The sequence below is a fragment of the Papio anubis genome, chromosome 3 (genome assembly GCF_008728515.1).
Source record: "Papio anubis isolate 15944 chromosome 3, Panubis1.0, whole genome shotgun sequence".
Taxonomy (NCBI): Eukaryota; Metazoa; Chordata; class Mammalia; order Primates; family Cercopithecidae; genus Papio; species Papio anubis.
This window is the reverse complement of record NC_044978.1, coordinates 21,402,371-21,429,446: the sequence shown is the minus strand read 5'-3', so window position 1 is coordinate 21,429,446 and position 27,076 is coordinate 21,402,371. Positions and strand designations below refer to the sequence as shown.

At 38.6% G+C, this 27,076-nt stretch overlaps 2 protein-coding genes across 4 annotated transcripts in view; one reads left to right on the top strand and one right to left on the bottom strand.

Moving 5' to 3' along the window:
- ANXA10 (annexin A10) overlaps positions 1–13,634 on the top strand; it is a 78,374-nt gene extending 64,740 nt beyond the window's left edge. For 2 of the 3 annotated variants that reach the window (XM_017959181.3, XM_009207817.4), the window contains exons 7-12: positions 3,937–3,990; positions 4,087–4,180; positions 5,424–5,519; positions 7,610–7,668; positions 10,489–10,611; positions 13,311–13,634. In XM_017959181.3, coding sequence (XP_017814670.1) covers positions 3,937–3,990; positions 4,087–4,180; positions 5,424–5,519; positions 7,610–7,668; positions 10,489–10,611; positions 13,311–13,379 — 495 coding nt within the window. In that variant the 3' untranslated portion in view covers positions 13,380–13,634. The remainder of the gene's footprint in view (positions 1–3,936; positions 3,991–4,086; positions 4,181–5,423; positions 5,520–7,609; positions 7,669–10,488; positions 10,612–13,310) is intronic. The other variant, XM_017959182.3, reaches the window with a different exon arrangement.
- DDX60 (DExD/H-box helicase 60) overlaps positions 1–27,076 on the bottom strand; it is a 154,881-nt gene that overhangs the window by 3,165 nt on the left and 124,640 nt on the right. The window lies entirely within an intron of this gene.

The following is a 27,076-nucleotide window of genomic DNA, read 5'->3' as shown; positions in this document are numbered from 1 at the left end:
TCACTCAACAAGACTCTTCGCCTTGTTCACCACTGGCTGTCAGTGTAACCTCATTCTCCTTGGATGTGGGGCAAGAACTTGGGACCTGCCAAACAGTGAGTGGGAATAGAGCTGCAGCCCTTTAGCACTGCCTTCCCACTCACCAAGCAAGGTGAGAAGGAGCTGCTTGGCTGCACATGCCCCCTTAAGTCAGGCTGCGGATGGTGGAACTAAAATAGCTCACATCCCCCATTTACCAGGCATCTGTAAGTTTTCAGGCACCACCATGTCCCCTTCATCTGGACACTGGAGTCACTTGTGACGTGCCTGGTCCAGCCACAAGCCCCACATGGAGCCTGCACCTGTGCCACCGATTGGAGCAGCCAGCTGCACCCCATGCTTGCTCACTCACACACCCCCTCACTCTGTGGGCTGAGTGTGCAGTCACAGCGGCCATGGGATCCAGGCCAGGTTGCATATCAAACACAGCCCAATAGGCTGAATGGGCAGGGTACCTCCTGCCACAAGCCCAGGGCGAGCAAGGCCCAGGCAGGAGCATTGCCAGCCACGGAGGCCTCCAACTGGCAAAATGCACAGAAAAAAAATGCTGTGTCATTTTGAAGGCAGTGTCTATATTATTTCCTGAGGATTTGGATGTGGGCTATGAAAAGGCCGAAGAAAATGGAATCAAATGTGACTCTCAGTTTCTTAGTCTGAGCAACAGAAAGGATGAAGTGCAGTGTGGAAGACGGACTGTAGAAAGAGTTTGAGGTGGAGGGAGTCAAGGCATTGGATTTTCAACATGCTAAACCTGATATGTATATTAGAAAATCAAGTGGAGATGCTGACTTCGCAATTGGAATGTACATACCTGAAGTTCAGATGACAGATCTTTGCTAGAGATGTAAATAAATAAATGGGTAAGATAAATGGGTATCATTACAATATAGATGAAATTTAAAGCCACCTGAGTACACAACATTATCAAGAGAAGAAATGTAAATACAGACAAAAAGATGATCAAAGGCTGACTACCTGGACCTTCCAAAAGTAAGAGATTGAAAAGAAGAGAAACCAGTTCACAAGACTGAGGAGTAACCAATAAAATAAAATAGATTGCAGGATCCTGGAAGCCAAGTGATGAAAGTATAGCAAGAAGAAGAGAGTGGCAATTATACCAAACCCTACTGATAGATTAAATAAGATGAAGACTAAGAATGACCACAAATGTATGTTATTAAATAAATGGCATAAAGTCACAGAAGATATAGCACATTGTTTTCAATTGTTTGTTACTTGGTATAAATTAAAATCATAGAGAATTTGAAAGGGAGCCAGAGCATATTGTGTAAAAATAGTAAGTTATTTAGGCTAAGGGAAGAGTATGAAAACCAGACCTCAGAGTCAGAAATGCCACTGAAATTTAATAAACATTCTTCTCTAACAATCAGACCTTGGGCAATTCACTTAATATCTCTAATTTTTGTCTCCAAAATATGAGGTGGAACTTTTAAGGTACCTGCACCTCAACATTTCCATGATTTGAAAATAACACCCAGAGTCCTACCACTCAATAACATTATTCACTCCTTTAATTTAATACACAGATTTCAAATTAAGAATTGCATATGTGCAGCCTTAGTCTCTTGGTATTTTAAGCAAAGGAAATTGAAGAAGAAATGTGACTGACAAACTCATGCCTATTTCCCATCAGTTGTTTACCTTTAGGGGACATACAACTTTATAGAGTTATGATTAAACATTAAATGTTCCAGGGCTACACATTTACTCACAAATGGTAGCTTTCTTATTTCTTTGTGAATAAATTGCACTTTCTCATATGCCTCTAGCTTTTTGTTATCAAGAAAAAAAGCCCTAATATTTAATCTAAAGTGGCAAATTTAATCTCTGTAATACTTCGAATAGTGAATGTGGGTGCATGTTCAATCTCATTCCTACTTTTATTGGGTTAAGTATTTGACTCTCAGATTTTGGCCATCCTCCTCCTTTCTCTCTAAGAAGGTAATTGGTAGAGAGGTGTGTGTGTGGTTAATGAAATATCTTGGGAACAGGAAGGTCACTGTGTCCTTAGATCAAGATATTGCCCACATTTTTGCCGGTCTTGACTGTGGAATAGCAATTCTTGGCAATTCTGGACAAGAACATATGAGGTGTCAATGACAAGCATATGAGCATTTATCAGTGTTAGCTGCCAAGATAAGCCACTGATTTAATTTATGGTCTTTTCTCTGTCTCACTTTGGTCAGAGCCAAACTGACCAGTTTGGTCAGAGTAACCTTTCAGCATGATTTAGCCTCACCTTTACTCTCACGGGAGCTGGAGACTCCCCCAAAGGTCTAGCTGTGTCTCCCACACAGTTCAAGTCAATGTGGTCTATCCTATAGCCCTTGACTGCTAGAACACTGTCCCTGCCATGGTCATAAACTCAATCTGGCAAGCTTCCCCACAGGTTCTCAGCTAGATTGCAAGTTCCTCCACATGTAAGAAATTTGGGATCCCATTCATACTACTTAGGGATTGAGGTTAATTCAAGGAAGTTGTGTTCAAGACCTCCCTGTGGGCCGGGCGCGGTGGCTCAAGCCTGTAATCCCAGCACTTTGGGAGGCCGCAGACGGGCTGGACGGCGGGTCAGGAGACTGACCATCCTGCCAAATGCAAGTGGAAACCTTTGCCCCTACTGGGTAACACAAAAAACTAGTCGGATGAGGAGAGCATTTGTCTTTACTGAGGTTGAGAAGGACCCTCCAGAGTAGCCAGGAAGATATTCTGCTGCACTGTTTGAGGATTGCTTTTGACTTCTGCCTTTGAAAAAAACAAACAAAGACCTCCCTGTGCCCAATCTTGCTGTCTCACTGGGTTCACTGCACTGTGGCTATTTCTAGTGTCCTAAAAGATGATAGAGCTAGGCAGAGTGGCTTATGCCTGTCACCCCAACATTTGAGAGGCTGACACAGAAGAATCGCTTGAGGCCAGGAGTTCAAGACCAGCCCACCTTGTCAATATGGTGAGATCCCCTTTCTGAGAAAAAAAATTAGCCAATCATGGTGGTACATGCCTGTGGTCCAAGCTACTCGGGAGGCTGAGGCAGGAGGATTGCTTGAGTCCAGGAGGTCGAGATTACAGTGAACTATGATCATGCCACTGCATTCTAACCTGTGCAATGCAGCAAGGCCCTGTCTCAAAAAAAAAAAAAAAAAAAAAAATTGGTAGAAGCAGAAACTACTGTACTTTCAGTGTTCTCTTAACATAATTGGAGCGAAGAGTAAGCCTCCCCTCTATATCTGGACCCAAAAGAAACAGTTCATTAGACTGATAACATGCCTCCCTACCTCCTTCTCCCCACTGGCCCTCATATCCCTCAGGAATCAATGTTCCCTGCATTGGTTAGTGCCCCTTCCCTCCTGTTTGAAATGATCAACTGGACCATGTCTGTTCTCTAAATGATAATGGAGTGAGAGTTAAACAGATGTACAAAATATTCTAACTGCACAAAGTCTGAATTTCATTACTATTTTGTTGTTGTACAAGTCCTATTGTGCAAGTCAGAGATGGACTTTCTCTGCATTTTTGCTCTAACAATGTTAACACTCATTTCTAACAGCCACTGCCATGGTCAGGCAGTGGATACTCAGTTTGATAAGGGAGAAGATACTGCACAGAGACTTGGAAAACTGAAAAATGCCTCAATGTCTTTCAAACATGACTAGTGCTGCAAAGAAAAAGTAAAATAAAATAATGCACCTTTTAAGACAACACCTTATATACTATCTTCTAAAGTATTCAGGAAATCAGGAAATGAACACTTGCTCCAGATAATCATAGAAGTTCCTTAGGAACAATCAGAATATTTAGTAGTTCAAGGATTTTGGTCCCACTAATCCTATATGAGTTGCTGACTAAGAACATTTACATGGAAAACCTGTGCTTACTTTACAGGGGACCAGAGAGGAAGGATATGCAGACCCTGCTATGGCTGCTCAGGATGCAATGGTAACTAGAGCCAGTTCTCAGACTGATTGCAAAGAACCTTGGTTAAAATGGGCTAGAGTGGTTCTGATGCTACTTCTCTGCTGGCTAATGTTCCAGGTCCTATGGGAAGCCTGTCAGCAGAAGACAGGGGAGCACAAAACCATGCTGCAAATGATCCTGTGCAACAAGAGCTACCAGCAGCTGTGGCTGGGTAATTATTAACTGGGGTTCTTTCCAGCTACTCAACCTATTATATAAAAAGAAGGTGGTTTACTAGAAACAAAAATGATATATTACAAGGAAATGGAGGAAAGTCAGTTACCTCAAAGGTACTTTGAATTTTGTTTATAAGATGTGCCTTATTTAATGACATTACTAAGGGATAAGTATTTCCTTAATATTTTTTCCAATAACTTTCAAATACTGAGCATTTTAAAAATTATCTCTGTATTTGATGGAGTACTTATTCAAATATATTAGCTATTTCTTACTAGGTATATTATATGTTGTCTTGCAAAAATGTATAGTAAATATAGTTTAACCAGTCAATACTGCATCAAGGTCATTATTATTGATGTCATGATTTCTGCAATACTGATAGAACCTTATTGGTTTTAGAGAGTGCACTCATGTTAGTTTGCCGTTTGTTTATTCCCTAAACTACAATATCTTTCTTTTTCTTTTATTAAAAACAAATTTTGTTTTTTCTATATAAAATACACAAATGGCTGAAAATTTTCAACAGATGGCCTACCCTACCCCAATCCCACATCTGGACTTTACAAGTCAATAAGAGACATTACTTGTCTTAATGATAATCATATAATAATAATGAAAAGACATCTTCTTGCTTCTAATTTTTAGTAAGAATGGATGAGAACTAAAGTTGCCTGGGATAGTCATATAATTAAGTTCTTGAAATAAGGAATCTTAATTTAACACAATTCTAAATTAGTAAGCCCTAGTCTATAACCATAAAGTTGATTTCATCTTTCTCAGAACGGTCTTTATAGATACTTTGACTGCTATTTTAATCATCACAGAGAGGACTTTTACACTTAATTCTCATATTTAAGCTCTAGTAGGAAGTTTGTTGTTGACATAAGCCTATTATATATGTCCTAAATAACTGGTCCATAAATAATGGCTTGCTGTGTGCTTCCTCTCAATTTAAATCAGCAGTGAGTTAGTGGGTCTCACTGGAGGTGGCATTTGTTCCCCAGGAGAAGAGAATAATAACAGGTCTTTGAAGTTCAAGATTTACGATGACTCTACTAAGAGTATCTATATTTGTTTCAATGGTATTTATAGTAAACAGAATTGGTAGCAGTAGTACTTTTAATTATTTTATGGAAAATATGGATTTTTAGTATGTGTAACAATCTAATTAATATTTATATTATACATTTATAATATTTTCAAAATCTCCTTTGAATTACATCAATTTGTTGAAGTTTTTCAGGAATTTCAAAATATTTCTGGGCAAGACATGGTAGATGCCATTAATGAATGTTATGATGGATACTTTCAGGAGCTGTTGGTTGCAATTGGTAAGTAATAAATTATTTGAAGTACAGCAGACATTTTATTTCTTAATAAATGCTGAGCGGCTCTGAATGAACTAAAGACACATGAGTAAGCTCTTGATCGAGTCATTTTTTTCCCTTGAATTTTATTATTTAAAAGGACGTAAACTCCATAGTGGAAGAGTACATCAGTTACTAATAAAATGCACTAAACTGGCAACCTGATGACTTTAATGAACTGATACCCTCCCAACAGCTAGTTCAACTTTCATACCAGAAAAACACATCATTCTCAGGTATTTTCTCTTCGGAATTGGCTTCTCACACTGTTCAATCCATTTTATCTTTACTGACTTCCATTCCCTTGCTCAAGAGCAGATAAATACTTAACAGTGTGCTTCTCTTCTCTTTAGGAGGTAAAGGATTTTTTAGTGACCATTACTAACAAATTTTGGTTTAGGAGTAAATCCTACCATAAAAGAGATTTACTAAGTAGTGATTTTCCTCAGGTTATTGTGATAGTGGCACACCTCTTGCTCCTTCCTAAGAAATAATATCCCTCCATAGAGGACAAAACAGGGCTACTTATCCAGAAAAACTGCAATAGAACTACCTGTGCAATAGAACTACCTTTGTCTCATACTGTGCTGTGAGCTGACAGCACACATTTCAGGAATGACCAAAGGGGGTCATTGTGAAATATCTCCATCGAAGGCACAGTCAAGTAATCACCTAGATACTAGTTGAATAAATGAATATTGTGATTTTCCATCCTTGAATGGCAGAAGCATACATGAGTGTGACAGTTGAGAGATAAAGGAACTTTTGCAGCTTATCCAGTAAAGAAGTCTCAAGCTAGGGTTCCATGAAAACAGTTTGATGAAGCCCCTAAAATAGTATGCAAGAAATGACTATTAATAACTGTGTATTTTTTTCTGAGGATGTCACATTTATTCCAGAAAATTCTCTACAAAATTTAATAACCACATACCACATCAAAATCCTTCATTTTATAAACAATGCCTAAGGAAATTAACTGACTGCCTCAAAGCCGATCAGCTGATTAGCAACCAAGTTATGACTAAAACTCATAATATCCGAATCTCAAGATAGCTTTCTTTCCACTATAGACCCCTGCCACAAAGCAGTGGGCATAAGAGAGGAAGTGGTGGACATTATAAATGGCAGAAAACATTTCAACTGATTTATTCACTCAGTAGACATTTATTGAGCACCTGCTGTTACTAGACACTGACTTAGGCACGACAGATAGAACAATGAAACAACAAAAACAGCAAAAGTCACTGCCTTCAAGGAGGTTATAAAGACTAGTGACTCAAGAGTGATTATGACGTTTCATGTATTAAAAATGAAAGAAAAGATGAGGGTATAATCTCACAACCTAAAATCATTACTTAAACTACTAGGGAAACACTGTTATGGTGATTTCATTCTGGCTAGAGATTATAGCCTCTCATACATGACCCATTCATGTATTAATTTGTTAACCTATTCAAATAAACATTACTGAAAGTTTATGGTCATCAGCTGACTTCCAGCAAGGATAACTGTTGACCATTCTCTAGGCTGTTCTAATGCCTTAGCAGTTTTTATTAGATGACTTCTAAAACTGGTCTACACCAGTTGTGGTCCATACAGTTTCTCCTTCAGAGACTTCAGGTCTCCTCACAAATCTATAAGTTACTAAAAATAGTATTCAAATAGATGAACAAATTACATGGGAGCTATATCATATTGAATCCTACAATGATAATAATAATAATCTATAATAGTGGTAATAACCTAGGTTTCTTTGAAGCTCTTTTGATTTAATTTTCAGATAAAGATGATAAAGTTTTCTTCATTAGGCTACATGAAGGAACTAATAAGAGTTCCAACAGATAGAAATAGATCAAGTGAAAATCTGCATGACTCATTATAATGTTGTTGCTTTATATTTTTTTCCTGTGGCTTATAGTGTTACCATTATTGTAAGTGTTGACATTATAATACAATGTAAGAATTGTAACAGGAAAAGTGCTATTGTTTCTCAAATTCTGACGAAAATGTATGTTTTCACTCTCAATGTTTCTTCTCTCTCTGATTTCTCCTAGTTCTCTGTGTTCGAGACAAACCAGCCTATTTTGCTTATAGATTATATAGTGCAATTCATGTAAGTAAGACTCATATATTTTTAAAATTTCTCCAGAAATTGTGTCTGTTTGTCAAAGGATAAATTTACTTCCATCATTTAAATGTTCATTACCATTTTTGAACTTGTATGTACAAAGAAAATACACCCAAGTGAAAAACAAAATGGTTTAGACACCAAAAATAAGACACATCCGATAAAAATAATGCTCTGCTTTCTGTATCAAATTTAGGGAACCATATTTGGGGTATATATCCCCATGTACTTTAGAGGTTATTTAACATCTGCAGAAACTGGTAAATTCAAATGTCTTTGTATATTTCCAAAGATCCCCACATTGGACTTATGCAAGTACAAAACATATGGCAGTAAGCAGAAAATGTCAAAATATTACAAACTCTCAGCAAGAAATTGCCACGTTCCTGAAGTTTCAATACACGAAATTATATCAATGGATATTTTTAAACATTGTGTTATTTTCAAAAGGTATTTAAAGTGACAACTAGAAAACCATAAAGTCTAAATCTATTTTTGTAATTAAATGGGAATGTATTTCATACTTCAGTGCGTTATTCAGTCACACATACTTTGGGGCGTTTTTTTGTTTTTGGTTTTTTTTTGAGATGGAGTCTGGCTCTGTCTCTCAGGCTGGAGTGCAGTGGCGCGATCTCGGCTCACTGCAAGCTCCGCCTCCCGGGTTCACGCCATTCTCCTGCCTCAGCCTCCCGAGTAGCTGGGACTACAGGCGCCCGCCACCTCGCCTGGCTAATTTTTTGGGGTTTTTTTAGTAGAGATGGGGTTTCACCGTGTTAGCCAGGATGGTCTCGATTTCCTGACCTGGTGATCCGACCGCCTCGGCCTCCCAGAGTGCTGGGACCACAGGCGTGAGCCACCGCGCCTGGCCTGGAGCATTCGTTTTTTAAAAAACACTGAAGTGCATCACATAATGCACAACTTATCCATATATACATGACACATAGTTAGAAAAAGAAAGTCTCGGTGGGGCGCGGCAGGGCGCGGCGGCTCACGCCTGTAATCCAAGCACTTTGGGAGGCCGAGGCGGGTGGATCACGAGGTCAGGAGATGGAGACCATCCTGGCTAACACGGTGACACCCCGTCTCCACTAAAAATACAAAAAATTAGCCGGGCAGTCGTTGCAAGTGCCTGTAGTCCCAGCTACTCAAGAGGTGGAGGCAGAAGAAAGGCGTGAACCCGGGAGGCGGAGCTTGCAGTGAGCCGAGATAGAGCCACTGCACTCCAGCCTGGGCGTTACAGGGAGACTGTGTCTGAAAAAAAAAAAAGAGAGAGAAAAAGAAAAAGAAAGAAGCCTCATACAGATGATTATACACATGTCATAGCCTTGAAAACTCAAAGAAAATGATTAAAAATAAATCCAATAGTACAGTAATTTTAATAACCAGTTTTATCCTCAAAGTAAATTTAACAGATATACTTCTTAAAAGTAGCCAGCATGCTGGGAAAATATGTTAATAGTCAGAAATATGTTATTATATATCTTCTACAATGTATTTCTCATTTATGCAGAGGAAGAACCTGGGTAACCCCAGAACACAAAAGGAAAATCAATGCTCACAGTCTTGCTTCTCTTTTATTCTATTTTCTGGGAGAAACAGTTGATTCGGTTAAACATTTATTTGAAATAGTGTATTGGGAAATGCTATAGGATGATTTCAATCGTTTCTTTCTCAAATAACCAACCACTACAACAACAGTATGAAGCTTCTCTTGAGAATGACTATGGGAAAATAATCACAATTACCTTGATTCCAATTTTGCACAAATTCAAGGCTACTTATTCTAATAATACATGAAAACTGTATTTTTGCTGTGTATGTGTTATAAGGCAAAAGGAAGATATGTGTATTCACAAGTGGTTTGTAGGAACAGAGAAGGATTGTATATTCAAGCAATGTAATTTTTGATACATGAAGTCCTCAAATGTCAAATATTTGTTAAAAAGCTGCTTTAATCACTCCTGAACCAAAGATATATTCTGCGTTCTTCTCCAGTGCACTCTAAAGTGAACGATCTACATTTTAAATTTGAATACTTCGTTAGATCATTCATTTTAACCACCTCAAATTAGGAAAAGTTTATTAGTAATATACATCCAAAACATTTAGGCCTCAAAAATTAGATTCTGTTTTCTGGCCACTAGATGTCACGATTACTCCGTTTGGAAAGACAATTTGAAACTGATTTGTGAGGGTGTAGTATTTGGGGGGCTAGCATACAGACGTTGATTTTGTATTTTTCTGCATTTGAATTTAAATCAGCAAATATTTGAAGCACCTAGAATTCTAATTTTTATAATTTCTCAATAACGACCAGAAAATAAAATTAAAATGTTATTGCTCTCTTACACAAATCAATGTCCATCTGACAGAGCTCAGAATGTCTTCCCCTCCAAGGAAGAATTCTTACCGAGAAGGACCACAGGATCAGATTTGTAGTTTATAATGCAGTGTGAGCGGGACAGTGTGAAGGTTGACAAGACTAAAAAGGGGGAGCAACTATTGCAGAATCGGGTGAAATGATAAGAGTCAGAGTCAAGGTGGTGGCACTGGAATAGAGAGCACAAGGCATTCAGAAAATAGGAGAGAATAATTCAATGTCAGCATGCAGTAAGGGAGAACGAGAAGTGACAGAAATGACTCAGGATCTGAGCCACTCAGGATCTGAGCCACAGCCGGTGATGCCAGTGTTGGAAGAACTCAGGAAGAAGAGAAAATGACTACGGAAAAGGGGTGTATCCATTTGGGACAGACTGACTTTTAAGAGGCTGTCTTCTCATTTCCCCCACTTTTCTGTATCTTTAGGACTTCGGTTTCCATAATAAAACTGTAATCAGGATTATCATTGCCAGAAGTGAAATAGACCTGCTGACCATAAGGAAACGATACAAAGAGCGATATGGAAAATCCCTATTTCATGATATCAGAGTAAGTCTCCGACACATGATTTGTTTGGACCCACATTTCTTCCTTTTTGAAACTGAGATAAAAGCTCTCATTCAAATAACTTCATGGCAGAGTCTAAAAAGGTAACTGTTCAGACGGGGATAACCTACTTTTTTCCTCTACACAGTCTTTAGAACATCAACAGGTGCTAACTTAGAAAAAACCCTTTACCTCAGCTGGGCGCGGTGGCTCATGCCTGTAATCCTAGCACTTTGGGAGGCCGAGGCGGATGGATCACGAGGTCAGGAGATCGAGACCATGCTGGCTAACACAGTGAAACCCCGTCTCTACTAAAAATACAAAAAAATTAGCCAGGCGTAGTGGCGGGCGCCTGTAGTCCCAGCTACTTGGGAGGCTGAGGCAGGAGAATCGCGTGAACCCGGGAGGCGGAGGTTTCAGTGAGCCGAGATCGCGCCACTGCACTCCAGCCTGGGCGACAGAGTGAGACTGCGTCTCGAAAAAAGAAAAAGAAAAAAGAAAAAAAGAAAACCCTTTACCTCAGCGACAGAACTTATTCCTCTTTGATGTGTTTTACCCAGAAGCATTGATGCAGTCATGTAAAATATTAATTCTCTATAATTGTGCTTAAAGAGCTAAATTCTGAAATGTGATCAGGCTCAGGAAAAATATACATTGCAAAAGGCTGCATTACTTGTGAAGAGGTTTCTTAAATCAGTTCAGCTCTCCTCTCATATTGTCATAGAAGGCAGGGCAGTCAGTCAAATATCATAAACTGCTAATTCGGAGGGACTTAATGTTCCTACCTCTGTACAACTCTACATATCCTTATCCCTTTAGCCCTTGAAGGGCAAAGGAGCAATGATTCAGTACTGAACAAGCCAGTGTTTTCATTCTGATACTTTTGAACTTCACACTGCATTTTGATAAAACCTAACAAAGAACTCTTAGAATATAGAGGACCATTTACCTAACCGAGAGTCTAGTGGAAAATAAAAATGCTTGGCACCTTGTTCAAAAAAGTTTAAAGAATTTCGAGATGGTGAAAGCAGAGCATTAAACCAAGCCGAGCACAGGGACATGAGAATAGAGCTTAACTTATATTTTGCCCAGAGCTGAGAGCTGTTACCTTGTTCACATTGTTTTCTACTGGAATTTGTAATTGCAAGAAGCAGTGCGTTAGTTTATTGAAAGAGTAATCTAGAAGCAACCTAAAGCCCAAGAGATCACATAACACAGAAGACTTTGTAGGCCTCTGGAGAGCTGAAATGGTTTCTAAGAGGAAGAGTTGATGGAGCAGCTAAGAGAAATCTTATTCCTTCTTCTTTGATAAAACTCTCCTACAGCTACCTTCAAAACTCTAAACTCTTTTAGTGATGAGAAATGCATGGCACAATTCACTTTCTAAATGAATAAATTAGTTCTTAGGCCCTTATTATAATTAATCACAGCCGCCTCAAAGTCTGCTAATATGAAAATGTAATTAATGCAACTTTACTATGTGCATTTAAAGTACTGAATTATCTTTACATGACTTTGTGCCAAAGCACCTTAATATGAAAGTTGATACTTAACAAAGAAACATTTTATAATAATATTTATTTATTACTACCATTGATTTTGGAAAATACAGAAGTTATAGAAGACCATTATAAGAAAATTAAAATTGCCCTAATTTTCTACAGATCATCATTAATAAATTTTTATGCTGCTTTGGCCTGCAGGTTTGTGTCTCCCCACAATGTATCTGCTAAAATTCTAACCCCATAGTGATGATATTAGGAGGTGGGGCCTTTGTGAGGTGATTAGGTCATGAAGGTGGAGCCCATGAATGGGATTAATGTCCTTATAAAATAGGCCGAAGAGATCACCTTTGTCCCTTCTGCCATGTGAGCTTAGAATGAGAAGAAGGCTGTCTGTGAGAGACAGGCACTCAGCAGGCACCACATCTGCTTGGTCTTGGTCTTGCCAGCCTCTAGAGCTGTTAGAAATAAATTCCTATTGTTTATAAGTCACCCAGTTTATGGTACTTTTGTCACAGCTGCCAGAACACACTGAGACAGGTACTTTCAGTCATTTTCTAAAACTACATAAATAATAATATGTTTTGCTATGTAAAAGAGTATTTTTACTGAATCATGGTATTCTACTGTATAAGCTATAAAGTACACAAACTACCTCACATTAGTATACATTGCTTCTCAGTTTTTCACTATTATACGTAATATTATGGTGTATATATTTTTAGCACAAAACTTTGTGCTTATCAATGACTGATAGTAACTTTTTAAATATATATTTCTTGAGGTAGAATTATTACTACATTAATAATTATAAACATTTTTAAATCTTTTGAGACATATTCATTTGTTCTCCACATTCTACATTCATTTATAACAATCATAATAATAATATTAGGGCACATCTTCCTAAAGTTGAGGAGAATATTTTATTCTAAGGCAAGTTATTGTTCTTATAAATACACATTCAGGTTCAACCAACTTTATACAAACCACATACTACCGACTCTAACCAGATCATCATTCTTTAACAACTTTCAGTGGGAATAGTACTTAGGACGTGTTAAATCTTTATATGAGAAAAGTAAATAAATTTAGAAAGGCTAATGGTCCATGGCTCTTTCATAGTGCAGTTCAGAGGAATTATGCTTCCTTTTTAGAACTATTATGACATTGTATTTCAAATATATTTTTTCTTTTCAGAATTTTGCTTCAGGGCATTATGAGAAAGCACTGCTTGCCATCTGTGCTGGTGATGCTGAGGACTACTAAAATGAAGAGGACTTGGAGCATTGTGCACTCCTCTTTCTAGATACTTCCAAATAGAGATTTTCTCATAAATTTGTACCATTCATGGCACTATAACAAAACTATACAATCATATTTTCTCTTCTATCTTTGAAATTATTCTAAGCCAAAGAAAACTATGAATGAAAGTATATGATACTGAATTTGCCTAATATCCTGAATTTGCCTACTATCTAATCAGCAATTAAATAAATTGTGCATGATGGCATAATAGAAAAATTGCATTGGAATAGATTTTATTTAAATGAGAACCATCAACAACCTACAACAAGAGAGTCTGCTCAAGGCTGTCTTTATCATGATTAAGACCAAGGAAAATGTAGCGTGACCATCCTTGTTTGGGGAATTTTTGAGACTCCTATACAATTATGATAAAGCTAGGGTGATCATCTACAGCAGGCTTTAAAAATAAGTAAAGATGTAAACCAGCAAAATGCAACTGGGCATGGTGGCTCATGCCTATAATCCCAGCACTTTGGGAGGCCAAGGCCGGCAGATCACTAGGTCATGAGTTCCAGACCAGCCTGACCAACATGGTGAAACCCCGTCTCTACTAAAAATGCAAAAATTAGCCAGGCATAGTGGCAGGTGCCTGTAATTCCAGTTACTTAGGAGGCTGAGGCAGGAGAATCACTTGAACCCGGGAGGCAGAGGTTGTGGTGAGCTGAGATCACGCCACGGCACTCCAGCCTGGGCAACAGAGCAAGACTCTGTCTCAAAAAAAAAAAAAAAAAAATATATATATATATATATATATATATATAAACCAACAAAATGCAGCCAGATATATGCTTGCCAGGATTAGATGTATAAGAGATTTGGGTGTAAAAATAGTGTGTGTGTGCACGCACGTGTATATGTGTTTGGCTTCCAGCTATTTTTTTTTTTTTTTTTTTGAGGCAGTACTTAACCAACTACTTTCCCAAGCTATGTGAGAAAAGCCATTTCTCTCTGTTTCTGTCTTTTCCTCTTAACAGCAGCCTCCACGACTTTTGGAAGTTATGATATGCTTTGTGCCATCAGTAGAGCATGGTCTCTTCTGTCTCTCAAGGTTCAGAAAGTTAGGAATGACAAAGGAAAAATGCTCACTGAGATCAGATTTGGGGAATAACCTAAACTGATGCCACAATCTAGTCAGGACTGAAACCAGAGGCAGGGTGGGTGAGTGTAACCTGGAACCAAAAGGAAGAAAATTATCATCCTGAAAACACATGCAAGTGTAGAATTTGCTGGTAAAGCAAACACACAAATGAGGAAGAGAAAGGAGTCACAGGGTACCACCACCAAAAAACACCAAACCATAAGAATAAACAGAGGAAAAAAAAGAAAGAATGTACAAAACAACCAGTAAACAACTAACACTATGACAAGAACAAAACCTCATATATCAGTAATAACCTTGGATATAAACAGATTAAATTCTCCACTGAAAAGATATACCCTGGCTGAAAGGATAAAAACTGATCCGACTATATTCTGCCTACAAGAAATGCACTTCACCTATAAAGACACGTAAAGACTGAAAATAAAGCTATGGAAAAGGCATTTCAAGCAAACAGAAACCCAAAGCAAGCAGGAGTAGTTATATTTATATACATAAAATATACTTTATTTCAAAAAGTAAAAAAAAACCTACATAGGTCATTTCATAAAAATAAAGGAAGTAATCCAGTGAAAGGAAATAACATTCTAAATACATATGTATTCAACATTAGAGCACCCAGATTCACAGAGTAAATACTAGCAGATCTAAACAGAGAGATGAACTCCAATACAATAATATTGCAAGAATTCAACATCCCACCCTTAGCATTAGGCAGATCATTGAGAAATAAAATTAACAAAGAAACTAAATCCTATTTACCATAGCTACCAAAAAAAAAAAAAATGCCTGTGAATAAATTTAATGAAGGAAGTGAAAGATTTCTACTAGGAAAACTACAAAACGCTGATGAAAACTTAAAGAGGACAAATAGAAAGATACTATGTGCTCATGGATCAGAAGAATTAATATCATTAAAATGATTATATAATGCAAAGCAATATACAGATTCAATTCAGTCCCTATCAAAACACCAGTGTCAGTTTTTACAAAAATAGAAAAAATTAGCCTGACACTTGTATTAATCAAAATGAGCCAGAAAAGCTAAAGTGATCCTGAGCAAAAAACAAAGGCAGAGACATCACCATACCTGACTTCCCAACATATTACAAGGCTAGAGTAACCAAAACAACGTTGTATTAATGTAAAAATAGACATATAGACCAAAGAAACAGAATAGAAGCTCAAGAAATAAATCTATATATTTACAGTCAACTGATTTTCAACAAAGCCATGAGGAACATACACTGGGGAAAAGACACCGTCTTCAATAAATGGCACATTAAAAAAAAAGAAAAAGAAAAAAAAACTGGCTAGCCATATGCAGAAGAATGAGACTAGACCTCTATGTCTATGTACAAAAATCAACTCAAGATGGACTAATGACTTAAATGTGATACCTGAAACTATAAAACTACTAGAAGAATACATAGGGAAAACTCTTCAGGACATTGGTCCATGCAACGATTTTATGGCTAAAACCTCAAAATCACAAGCAACAAAACCCAAAATAGACAGAAGGGACTATATTAAACTAAAAAGCTTCTGCACAGCAAAAGAAACATTCAATAAGTGAAGAGACAACCACTTGAATAGAAGAAACTGTTTGCAAACTACTCATTCAAAAGGGGGCTAATATCCAGAATATATAAGGAATTCAAACAACTGAATAGTAAAAACTCAACAGTCCCATTAAAAATTTGGCTAAGACATAAATAGACATTTCTCAAAAGAAGAAATACAAGTGGCCAAGAGGTATATGACAAAATGCTCAAGATCACTAATCATCAGGGAAATGCAAGTCAAAACCACAATGAGATATCACCTCACCTCAGTTACAATGGCTTTTATTTTAAAATCACAAAACAACAGATGCTGGTGAGAATGCAGAGTAAAGGGAACTATTAAACACTGTCAGTGAAATGTAAATTATGCAGCCACTATAAAAAGCAGTGTGGAGATTTCACAATAAACTAAAAATAGTACTACTGTGTCCAGAATTGGTGGGTTCTTGGTCTTGTTGACTTCAAGAATGAAGCTGCGGATCCTCGCAGTGAGTGTTACAGTTCTTAAAGATGGTGTTTCCAGAGTTTGTTCCTTCAGATGTTCAGATGTGTCTGGAGTTTCTTCCTTCTGGTGGGTTTTGTGGTCTCACTGACTTCAGTACTGAAGCTGCAGACCTTCACAGTGTTACAGCTCTTAAAGGCGGTGCGTCTGGAGGTGTTCGTTCCTTCTGGTGGGTTCGTGGTCTCGCTGGCCTCAGGAGTGAAGCTGCAGACCTTCGTGGTGAGTGTTACAGTTCATAAAGGTGGCGCATCTGGAGTTGTTCGTTCCTCCCATCTGGAGTTGCTCATCGCTCTCAGTGGGTTTGTGGTCTCACTGGCTTCAGAAGTGAAGCTGCAGACCTTCCCGGTGAGTGTTACAACTCATAAAGGTGGTGTGGACCCAAAGAGTAAGCAGCAGCAAGATTTATTGCAAAGAGCAAAAAACAAAGCTTCCACAGCATGGAGGGGGCCCCAGTGGGTTGCCACTGCTGGCTCGGGTGGCCTGCTTTTATTCCCTTATTTGGCCCCACCCACATCCTGCAGATTGGTCCATAGACTTAATTGGTCCATTTTTCAGACAGCGGATTGGTCCATTTTACAGAGAGCTGATTGGTCCGTTTTGACAGTGCTGATTGGTCTGTTTACAAACCTTTAGCTAGACACAGAGTGCTGACTGGTGCGTTTACAATCTTTTAGCTAGACACAAAAGTTCTCCAAGTCCCCACCAGATTAGCTAGACGCAGAGCACTGATTGGTGCATTTACAAACCTTTATTTAGACACAGAGTGCTGATTGGTGCATTTACAAACCTTTAGCTAGACACAGTGCTGATTGGTGTGTTTACAATCCTTCAGCTAGACAGAAAAGTTCTCCAAGTCCCAGCCAGCACTTCTCACTGGCACTCACTGTGGGACTTTGCGGCACCTAGCCCAGGCACTCCGGCAGCCCAGAGGGAGCTTGTCCCCGGATCCAGCCCAGCAGGCACTGGCTGGCCACGCCGAGTGCAGGGCTTGCCGAGCCCATCCTCACCTGGAACCCATGTCAGCCCACGAGCGCCGTGGGCCCCAGCTCCTGCCCAGGCCTCTCTCTTCACACTTCCCCACCAGCGGAGGGAGCCAGCTCCGGCCTCAGCCAGCCCCAGAGAGGGGCCCTCATAGCGCAGCTGCAGGCTGAAGGACTCCTCGCATGCGTCCTGAGCAGATGCCGAGGCCGAGGAGGTGCGGAGAGCGAAAGAGCGCTGCTAGCACGTTGTCCCCTTTCACTACTACATGATCCAGAAATCCCACTGAGACGTGAAGCCAGTTAGATTTCTTGGGTCGAGTGGGGACTTGGAGAACTTTTCTGTCTTACAAGAGGATTGTAAAACTCACCAATCGGCTGGGTGTGGTGGCTCACACCTGCAATCCCAGCACTTTGGCAGGCCAAGGTGGGCAGATCACAAGGTCAGGAGATTGAGATCATCCTGGCTAACACAGTGAAACCCTCCTCTACTAAAAATACAAAAATTTAGCCAGGCATGGTGGTGGGCAACTGTAGTCCCAGCTACTCAGGAAGCTGAAGCAGGAGAATGGCATGAACCTGGGAGGTGGAGCTTGCAGTGAGCTGAGATCACACCACTGCACTCCAGCCTGGGCAACAGAGTGAGACTTCACCTCAAAAAAAAAAAAAAAAAATTGCACCAATCAGCACTCTGTGGCCAGGATTGTAAAATGCATCAATCAGCACTCTGTAGCTAGCAAGAGGTTTGTAAAATGCACCAATCAGTGCTCTGTAAAATACAACAATCAGCACTTTTTAAAATGCACCAGTGCTCTGTAAAATGGACCAATCAGCACCCTTTAAAATGGACCAATCAGCAGGATTCTAAAAGTAACCAATCATGGGGAGGATTAAGAAAAGGGCATTCCGATAGGACAGAAACAGGACATGGGAGGGGAAAAATAAGGGAATAAAAGCTGGTCACCCCAGCCAGCAGCGGCAACCTGCTTGGGTCCCCTTCCACGTTGTGGAAGCTTTACTCTTTTGCTCTTCACAATAAATCTTGCTGCTGCTCACTCATTGGGTCTGTGCCATCTTTAACAGCTGTAACACTTACTGCGAAGGTCTGCGGCTCCATTCTTGAAGTGAGCGAGACCAAGAACCCACCAGAAGGAATCAACTCTGGACACGCCACTACTGAATATTTATCCAAAGGAAAATAAATCTGTATATCAGAGGGATGCCTGCATTCATAGTTATTGTATCACTGTTCACAATAGCAAAGATATGGAATCAACTTGGTGTCTATCAATAGATGACTCAATTAAGAAAATGTGGCATAAACACACAATGAAATACTACTTGGCCATAGAAAAAGAATGAAATCACGTCATTTGCAGCAACATGAATGGAACTGGAGGTTATTATACTAAGCGAAATAAGTCAGACACAAAAAGACAGATACCACATCTTCTCATTCATATGTGGGAGTTAAGAAACTTGATCTCATTAACATGGATAATAAAATGCTAGATACCAGAGAGTGGGAAAGGTGGGTAGGTACGAGGCTGTATAAAGAGATGTTGGTTAATGGGTATTAACATGCAATTAGATGGAAAAAAATAAGTCCTAATGTTTGGTAGCAGACTATGATGACTAAGTAAGAATATTGTGATAAAACTTGAAATGATACCAAAACATAGAAATGATAAATACGCAAGGTGACAGATAGCCCAAGTACCCTGATGTTGAAACCAACCTAATAGTCCCATATACTGTTCTTTTTGATAAACATAGAAATTGATCCTTCTGCTCTTAAAGCTTGAAGCTTATATTTGTTTTATCTGAGTTCCTTCCTTTGGACAGGATTTTCAGGCCTCTCAGAAAAGTATCAAAGAACTGAAACTCACTAGATCACAGCACCAGTTGTCAGACCTCTCATTCATGATGATGGCTTCCTTGCCCCTCCTTAGTTCCCATTTTCTTATGCATGGTTACATTTCTTCCCTGCTACATAAACCTATAGTTAGTCAGTCAGGGAGATGAATTTGAGACTGAGCTCCCATCTCCTTGGCTGCAGTGCCAAATTAAAGCCTTCTTCCTTGGCAGTACTCATCATCTCAGTGATTGGCTTTCTGTGCAGTGAACAGTAGGGCCTAGACAAAACCCTTGGTTTTTCAGTAACAATGGGACCATTACATATTCTATCCCTGTAACAAACACTCACATGTACTCCATAAATATGTAAAATATTATATATCAAGGAAAGAAAAATAATGGATAACTAGGTAACATGAACAAATTAATTTGCATCACTATGGTAATAATTTTACTATGGTAATAAAATTACTATAATTTTACTACATATATATGTTCAAATTTATTTTCAAAAATGGAAGATATATTTCAAAAACATTAGAAAATGAGAAGGGATCAAAATGATCAAACATAAAAATCAATGGAAATAAAAGGAAGTGGCAATTGAGAAAATGAGGAACAACAATAGTATAAGACTAAAAATCCATATTAGTAATTACTTTAAATGTAAATGGTTTAAACGCTCCAATCCAAAGGTAGACATTGGCAGAATAGATTTAAAAAATAAACATAATCCAATATATATGGTCTGAAAAGACTCCTTTTAGATCCCAAAGCACAAAGAGGCTGGAAGTAAAATGATGTGAAAAGATATTCTACGCAAACAGCAAATAAAAGAGATTTTGGTTGGCTATACTAATATCAGACAACATAGATTTTCAGTCAGAAACTGTTGTAGATTCTGTGGTGACCTGGCAGTGTTGCCACACCAGCATTTTAGTCACAGGCGAGAGACTGGAGTGCCTGGCCTGGAGCTGGGTAGGGGCCTCCACAGCCAGAACTGTGGAAAGCATCTCAGCAGTAGGTGTTGGAATTGTATGCTACCCTGTTGCAATCCTGGGGAATGAGGAGTACTTCTAAAGCTGCAGTTTCTCCTGGACAGTGAGATTTGCAGCCAGGGCAAGTTTAGTAATCTGTAATCAGTCTGCATGTGCCATTTCTTGGTGCCCCAGCCTGCTATCCTGAGATCATGATGCAATGGGGTCCACACCACTCCACTCACAGGCAGAATTTCAGACTCTTGGAGCATCTATTTGATTGGACGAGCAGCCTAAGCTACCCTATCCTTCATAGACATAGATTGTGGTGCAGTCAGGCCCTCTCCATGCCCAGACAGATGTCCATGCATGCAGGGTACCCATTCACCTGCTTCAGCAGCCTGAGCTGCCCCACCCTTCCTGGGCATAAATTGTGGTCTAGCATGGCTCTCTGCTCCATGTCTAGGCAAAGCTCCAGGTATTCAGAGAATCTGCTTGCCTGATTCAGCAGCCCGAGTTGCCTCATCCCTGCTGTGCAGAGATCTTGGTAGAGTGGGGGACTTCTTGCTTCATGCCCAAGCAGATCTCCAGGTACTCAGAGCACCATGCTTACCTGGATCAACATCCTGACTTGCCCAGTCCTTCCTGTACAGATATCCTGGTGCATGGAGGCCCTCTTTGCTTCATGCCCAGGCAAATCTCCAGACATTCAGAGTACCCACTTATCTGGGTCAGTAGCCTGAACCACCCCACTGTTCCTGGACATAGATTATGATGCAGTGAGCACCTCCCCACTCTGTCCCCAGGAAGATCTCCAGGAATTCAGAGTACCAATTCACCTGTATTACCATCCCAAGCTGCCCCACCCTTCCTGTACAGACAACCTGGTGCAAGGGAGGTCCTCTCTGCTCCACATCCAGATAGATCTCCAGGTACCCAGAGCACCTTCTTTCCTCAAATAGGAGCTTAAGCCCCCCTCCATCCCCAGGCAGAAAACTTGGAGCCAAGGAGATTGCCCAGCTCCATGCCTAGGCACACCTCTGGGCACCTGGTGGCCACCCACCGGATTCTCTCTTGGCATTGGCCCTGTGCCTGACATTGGGGGATAGGTAGGTGAGCCTGCCTGGTCTGTCCCCATCTATTGTAGCCCCTGTCCCCTGCCTCCAGGGCTGAGCAGGGAACTCAAATGTGCATTCCATGAATCAGCCCTTTGCCTGAGGCAAGACAGCCTCTGCCAGAAAATAAGGATCAAGTATATACAAAGCTGTGTTGGCTACAGCTGGCTCTTTTCTATAAACACCATATACTATCTTGTAGGCAGAAATGCATAGCCTAATATAAAACCTGCTGAAGGAATTAAATAGGGTTATAGAAGAAAACCCAAAAGACCCTATTCAGTATTCTCTACAGTCACACCCCCTAGGGAGATAGGGAAGAGAAAAGGAAAGAAAAAAAGCGAATAATATTATAGGAAAAGAAATGAAACACAAAAAATCCTACCCACACAAGATAATTACAAATATTGGAAGTGCCAGCATCTCCAGATGAAAAGAACCCAGTGCAAGAATTCTGGCATCATGAAAATCTGATTGTAGTAACACCACCAAAGAATTGCACTAGCCCTCTAGCAATGGTCACTAGACAAAATGGAAACTAAGAAATGACAAGAACTGAAAGCATGGATTGCAAAGAAGCTTAATGAGATCCAAGACAACGGTAAAAATCAACACAAAACAAATTCTACAGCAACCCAGTAAATATAGGAAAACATTAACATATTTTTAAAAAACCAATCAGAGCTCCTGGAATTGAAACCTCATTTATGGAATTTCAAAATACAATTGAAAGCGTTAAAGCTTTATTAATAGAATAGAATAGAATAAAAGAAAGAGGTAATATCAGAGCTTGAAGACTGGTTGTTCAGACTGAGTCAAAAAAAAATAAGGTAAAATAATTTTTAAAAATGAACAAAGTCTTTGAGACTTTGGGATCCCACACATACTTAAACCAACCAAACCTATACATTTTGGCATTTCTGAAAGAGAAGGAGAAAAAGTAAACAGCATTAACAACATATTTGAAGGAATAATTCAAACAAATTTCCCTGCTGGGCACGGTAACTCACACCTGTAATCCCAGCACTTTCAGAGGCCAAGGCGGGCAGATCACGAGGTCAGGAGATCGAGACCATCCTGGCTAACATGATGAAACCCTGTCTTTACTAAAAATACACAAAATTAGCCAGGCGTGGTGGTGGGCACCTGTAGTCCCAGCTACTCAGGAGGCTGAGGCAGGAGAATGGCACGAACCCAGGAGGCGGAGCTTGCAGTGAGCAGAGATCACACCACTGCACTCCAGCATGGACAACAGAGTGAGACTCCGTCTCAAAAAAAAAAAAAAAAAAAAAAAAGAAAGAAAGAAAGAAAAAAAATTTCCCTAATCTTGCTAGATAGGTAGACATCCAGATACAAGAAATAGAAAGAACACCTGTGGGATACTATACAAAATGAAAATCACTAAGGTATAGTCACCAGACCATCCAAGGTCAACAGTAAAGAAAATGTCTTAAAGACAGCTATAGAGAAAGGACAGGTCACTTACAAAAAGAACCACATCAGGCTAACAGCAGACTTCTCAACAGAAACTTACAATCCATGAGAGACCACAGGACTATTTTCACCATTCTTAAAAACAACAAATTACAATCAAAGATTTTATATCCTGCCAAATTAAACTCCATAAATGAAGAAGAAATATTTTCCAGACAAGTAAGAACCAAGGGAATGTGTGATCACTAGACCAGGCTTTGAAGAGATCCTTAGGAGAGTTCTAAACATGGAAACAAAAGAATGATACATCCTACCACAAAAACACACTTAAGTATACAGTGAACACGTAAAGCAACCACATAACAGAAACTTACAAAACAACCAATTAACAACTTCATAATAGAATCAAAACCTCACATATCAATATTAACTTTGAATGTAAGTGGTCTAAATGTCTCACTTAAAAGGCACACAGTGGCAAGTTGGATTAAAAACAAGATCCATTTGTCTGCTGTTATAAGAGACCCATTTCGTGTGTAATGACACCAGTAAGCTCAAAGTAAAAAGTTGGAGAAACATTCTCCATGCAAAAGGAAAGCAAAAAAGAGCAGAGTTGCTAGTCTTCTATCAGATAAAACAGATTTTAAACCAACAATAGTAAAAAGTGACAAAGAAAGGCACTATAATGATAAAGGGCTTAAATCAACAAGAAGACTTAGCTATCTTAAATATGTATGCACCCAACATTAAAGCAGCCAGTTTAATAAAACAAATATGAATACTTCCAGACCTACAAAAAGACTTAAACATTTACATGATAATAGTGCAGGACTTCAACACACCACTGACAGCATTAGAAAGATAATCAAGGCTGAAAATTAACAAAATATTAGGGACTTAAAGTCAGCATTTGACAAATTTGACCTAACAGACATCTACAGAAGACTACACTTATCAACCATAGAACACACATTCTTCTCATCTGCACATGGAACATATTCCAAGATCAACGACATGCTTGGCCATTAAGCAAGTGTTGATAAATTTAAAAAAAAAAATTGAAATATCAACCATACTTTCAGTCTAGAGTGAAATAAAAATAGAAATAAATAACAAGAAGGTATCTTAAAACACACCATTACATGAACATTAAACAACTTGCTCCTGAATGACTTTGGGATAAACAATGAAATTAAGGTGGAAATCAAAAAATTCTTTGAAATAAATGAAAACAAAGACTCAACATACAAAAATATTTGGGATGCAGTGAAAGCAACATTAAGAGGAAAGCTTATAGCACTGGATGTATACTTCAAACAGAAACATCTCAAATGAACAATCTAACATCACACCCAGAGGAACTAGAAAAACAAGAACTACACCAAAGCTAGCCAAAGAAAAGAAATAAATCAGAGCAGAACTGAAAAAAAGTGAGACCCAAAAATCCATATGAAGAATCAGTGAAATCAAAAGTAGGTTATTTGAAAGGATAAACAAGGTTAACAGACCCCTAGCTAGATTAACAAGGAAAAAAAGAGAAGATCCGAATAAGAACAATCAGAAATGACAAAGGTGACTTTACAACCAATTCCACAGAAATAAAAAAGATAGTTGGAGACTATTATGAACATCTCTATGCACAAACTAAGAAACCTAAAGGAAATGGGTAAATTCCTGGAAACACACAATCTCCCAAGATTGAATCAGGGAGAAACTAAAACCCTAAACAGACCAATATAAAGTTCCAAAATTGAATCAGTAATAAAAAACCTACCAACCAAAAAATTATTTTTTGGAATAATTTTAGTAGAATTGGTAACAGTGTAACAGCTCTTTATATTTCTGATCAAATTCAACTGTGAAGCCATATGGGTGTGGGTGACTCCTTAAATCACTCTATGAAGCCAGCATCACCCTGACATTGAAATGACACACTCATTTTTCTCACTATTTCATCTATATGTAGGCACCAAACCATCCTCTATGAGTGGTCTGTGGTTTTCCCTTTCACAGTCCAACGGCTGGCAGTAGTCACAAGATGTGTGGAGTGAGTCCTCAGATGTGTTCTGAGAAGCTCTAGAAAGGCAGGCAGAGCTACACTTATTCCTGGAACTGAATCGGTGGCAGCACCCTCTCTGTACCAGCTGTCAGACTGCTTTAGGTTTTGTTTCCTCACAGAGCTTTGTGTTTTGTCACAGCTTTAGAAAACAAAAGAGGAGTAAGTAGCTTATCACAGACTCCCATTTTTTAAAGTCAAAGCCCCTAGAAAAGTATGTCTGGAACACTGAAGGCAAAGGTTGAGAGTATATGCACACACACCTGCAGTCTGGCATGTGCCCCAGCTACCAACTACTTCAAGGACATAGCCCAGCCACTCCCTTAGACTCCCAGTCACATTTCTTTCTCTTGTCGCTTCTCCTTCTCCTGATTCTCCTTCTTCCTCTTCATCTCCTTTTTTTTTTCTATTATCCTCCTCTTTTTTCAAATTTGATTTTTAAATGTGATAAAAATCAGAGCAAGGTAGAGAAAATCCTGGTGTGATTTAGTTAGTCTTGAGAGTCACTAAAAATTATTCTCCATCAGCTCAAAAGTCTTGATGAATGTACAAATCAACTCTTTGTACTAAAAAACTATCTGCTGAATGGAATGTGATGTCCAGTAAAAACTAAAAAAATAAAAGCATGGTAGAGAGCTTCTGTGCATGGACAGTGCTATGTAAAGAATTAGCACAATGAATTACCCTCATTAAAACGCTCAAGGTTTTAATGAGATGCAATAAATAGTACTTCACTGTGATAAGACCATCTTCATATTTCTTCACTTCTTAAGTATCAAAAATTAGTAAGGTTAGAGAAAATTTGAATAATGCAGTTAGGAAACTTTCTCTGATTGCTAGTACATGCAATAATTTGAGAATATACAGTCTTCTCACACATATAAGAAACGTTTATGAAAACAACCATGTATTAAGTCACAAAACCACTCTACAAAATTCAAAGAATAAGTGTCTTAGGAACTATGTTCTCTGATGACACAATCAATAATGAAACATAAATAAGAGAATCAAAATAAAATGCCTTATTCTGGCAGTTAATAAGACTAGTTCTAAATAACTAAAGAGGCAAAAAATAATTTGTCAAAATACTTACAATGAAATAACTTTAAAACATTTATTAAAATGTATGGAATGCATCCAAAATTATGATTAGAAAAATTTCTATCTTACATACTTTTATTAAAAAGAAGTTAGAATGAAAACTAGTAAGCTAAGCATCCAACCTAGCTAAGGGAATTAAAAGAAACAAGAAAAAACATTAAAGGAAGACTATTTTCTAAGAAAGTAAATTAAGAATATAATTAACATTAAAAATTTATTGACACATAAAAAAGAAAAATGATTGATAAGGCCCAAACTAAATACAACTATGACTATGCCTTACTTAGCAACAGAATTCGTTTAAGAGATGTGTCATCCTTGTGTAAACATCATAGAGTGTACTTACACAAACCTAGTCTACTACATACCTAGACTATATGGTATAGCCTAACCTCCTAGGCTACCAACACGCACAGGATGTTACTGTACTCAATACTGTAGGCAATTGTAACACAAAACTATTTATGTATTTAAACATATCTAAACATACTAATGGTACACCTATATAGGGCACTTACTGTGAATGGGGCTTGCAGCACGGGATGTTGCTGTGAGTAAGTTCATGAGTGAGTGGTGAGTGAATATGAAGGTCTAGGTCATTACTGTACATCCCTGTAAACTTTATGAACACTGTACATTTGGGCTACACTAAATTTATAAACAAAATTTTATTCCTTCATTATTAAATTAACGTGAGTTTACGGTAACTTTTTTACTTTATAAACTTAATTTTTTAAAATTTCTGACCTTTTGTAATAACACTTAAAACACACACCCATGTTCTACAGCTGTACAGAAACATTTTCTTTCTTTATATCATTATTCTATCAGCTTTTTTCTATTTTTTTTTAATTTTAAACTTTTTTATTAAAAACTAAGACACAAACACACACATCAGCCTAGGCCTGCACAGGGTCAAGATCATTAATATCACTGTCTTTCTCCTTCATATTTTGTCCCACTGGAAGGTTTTCA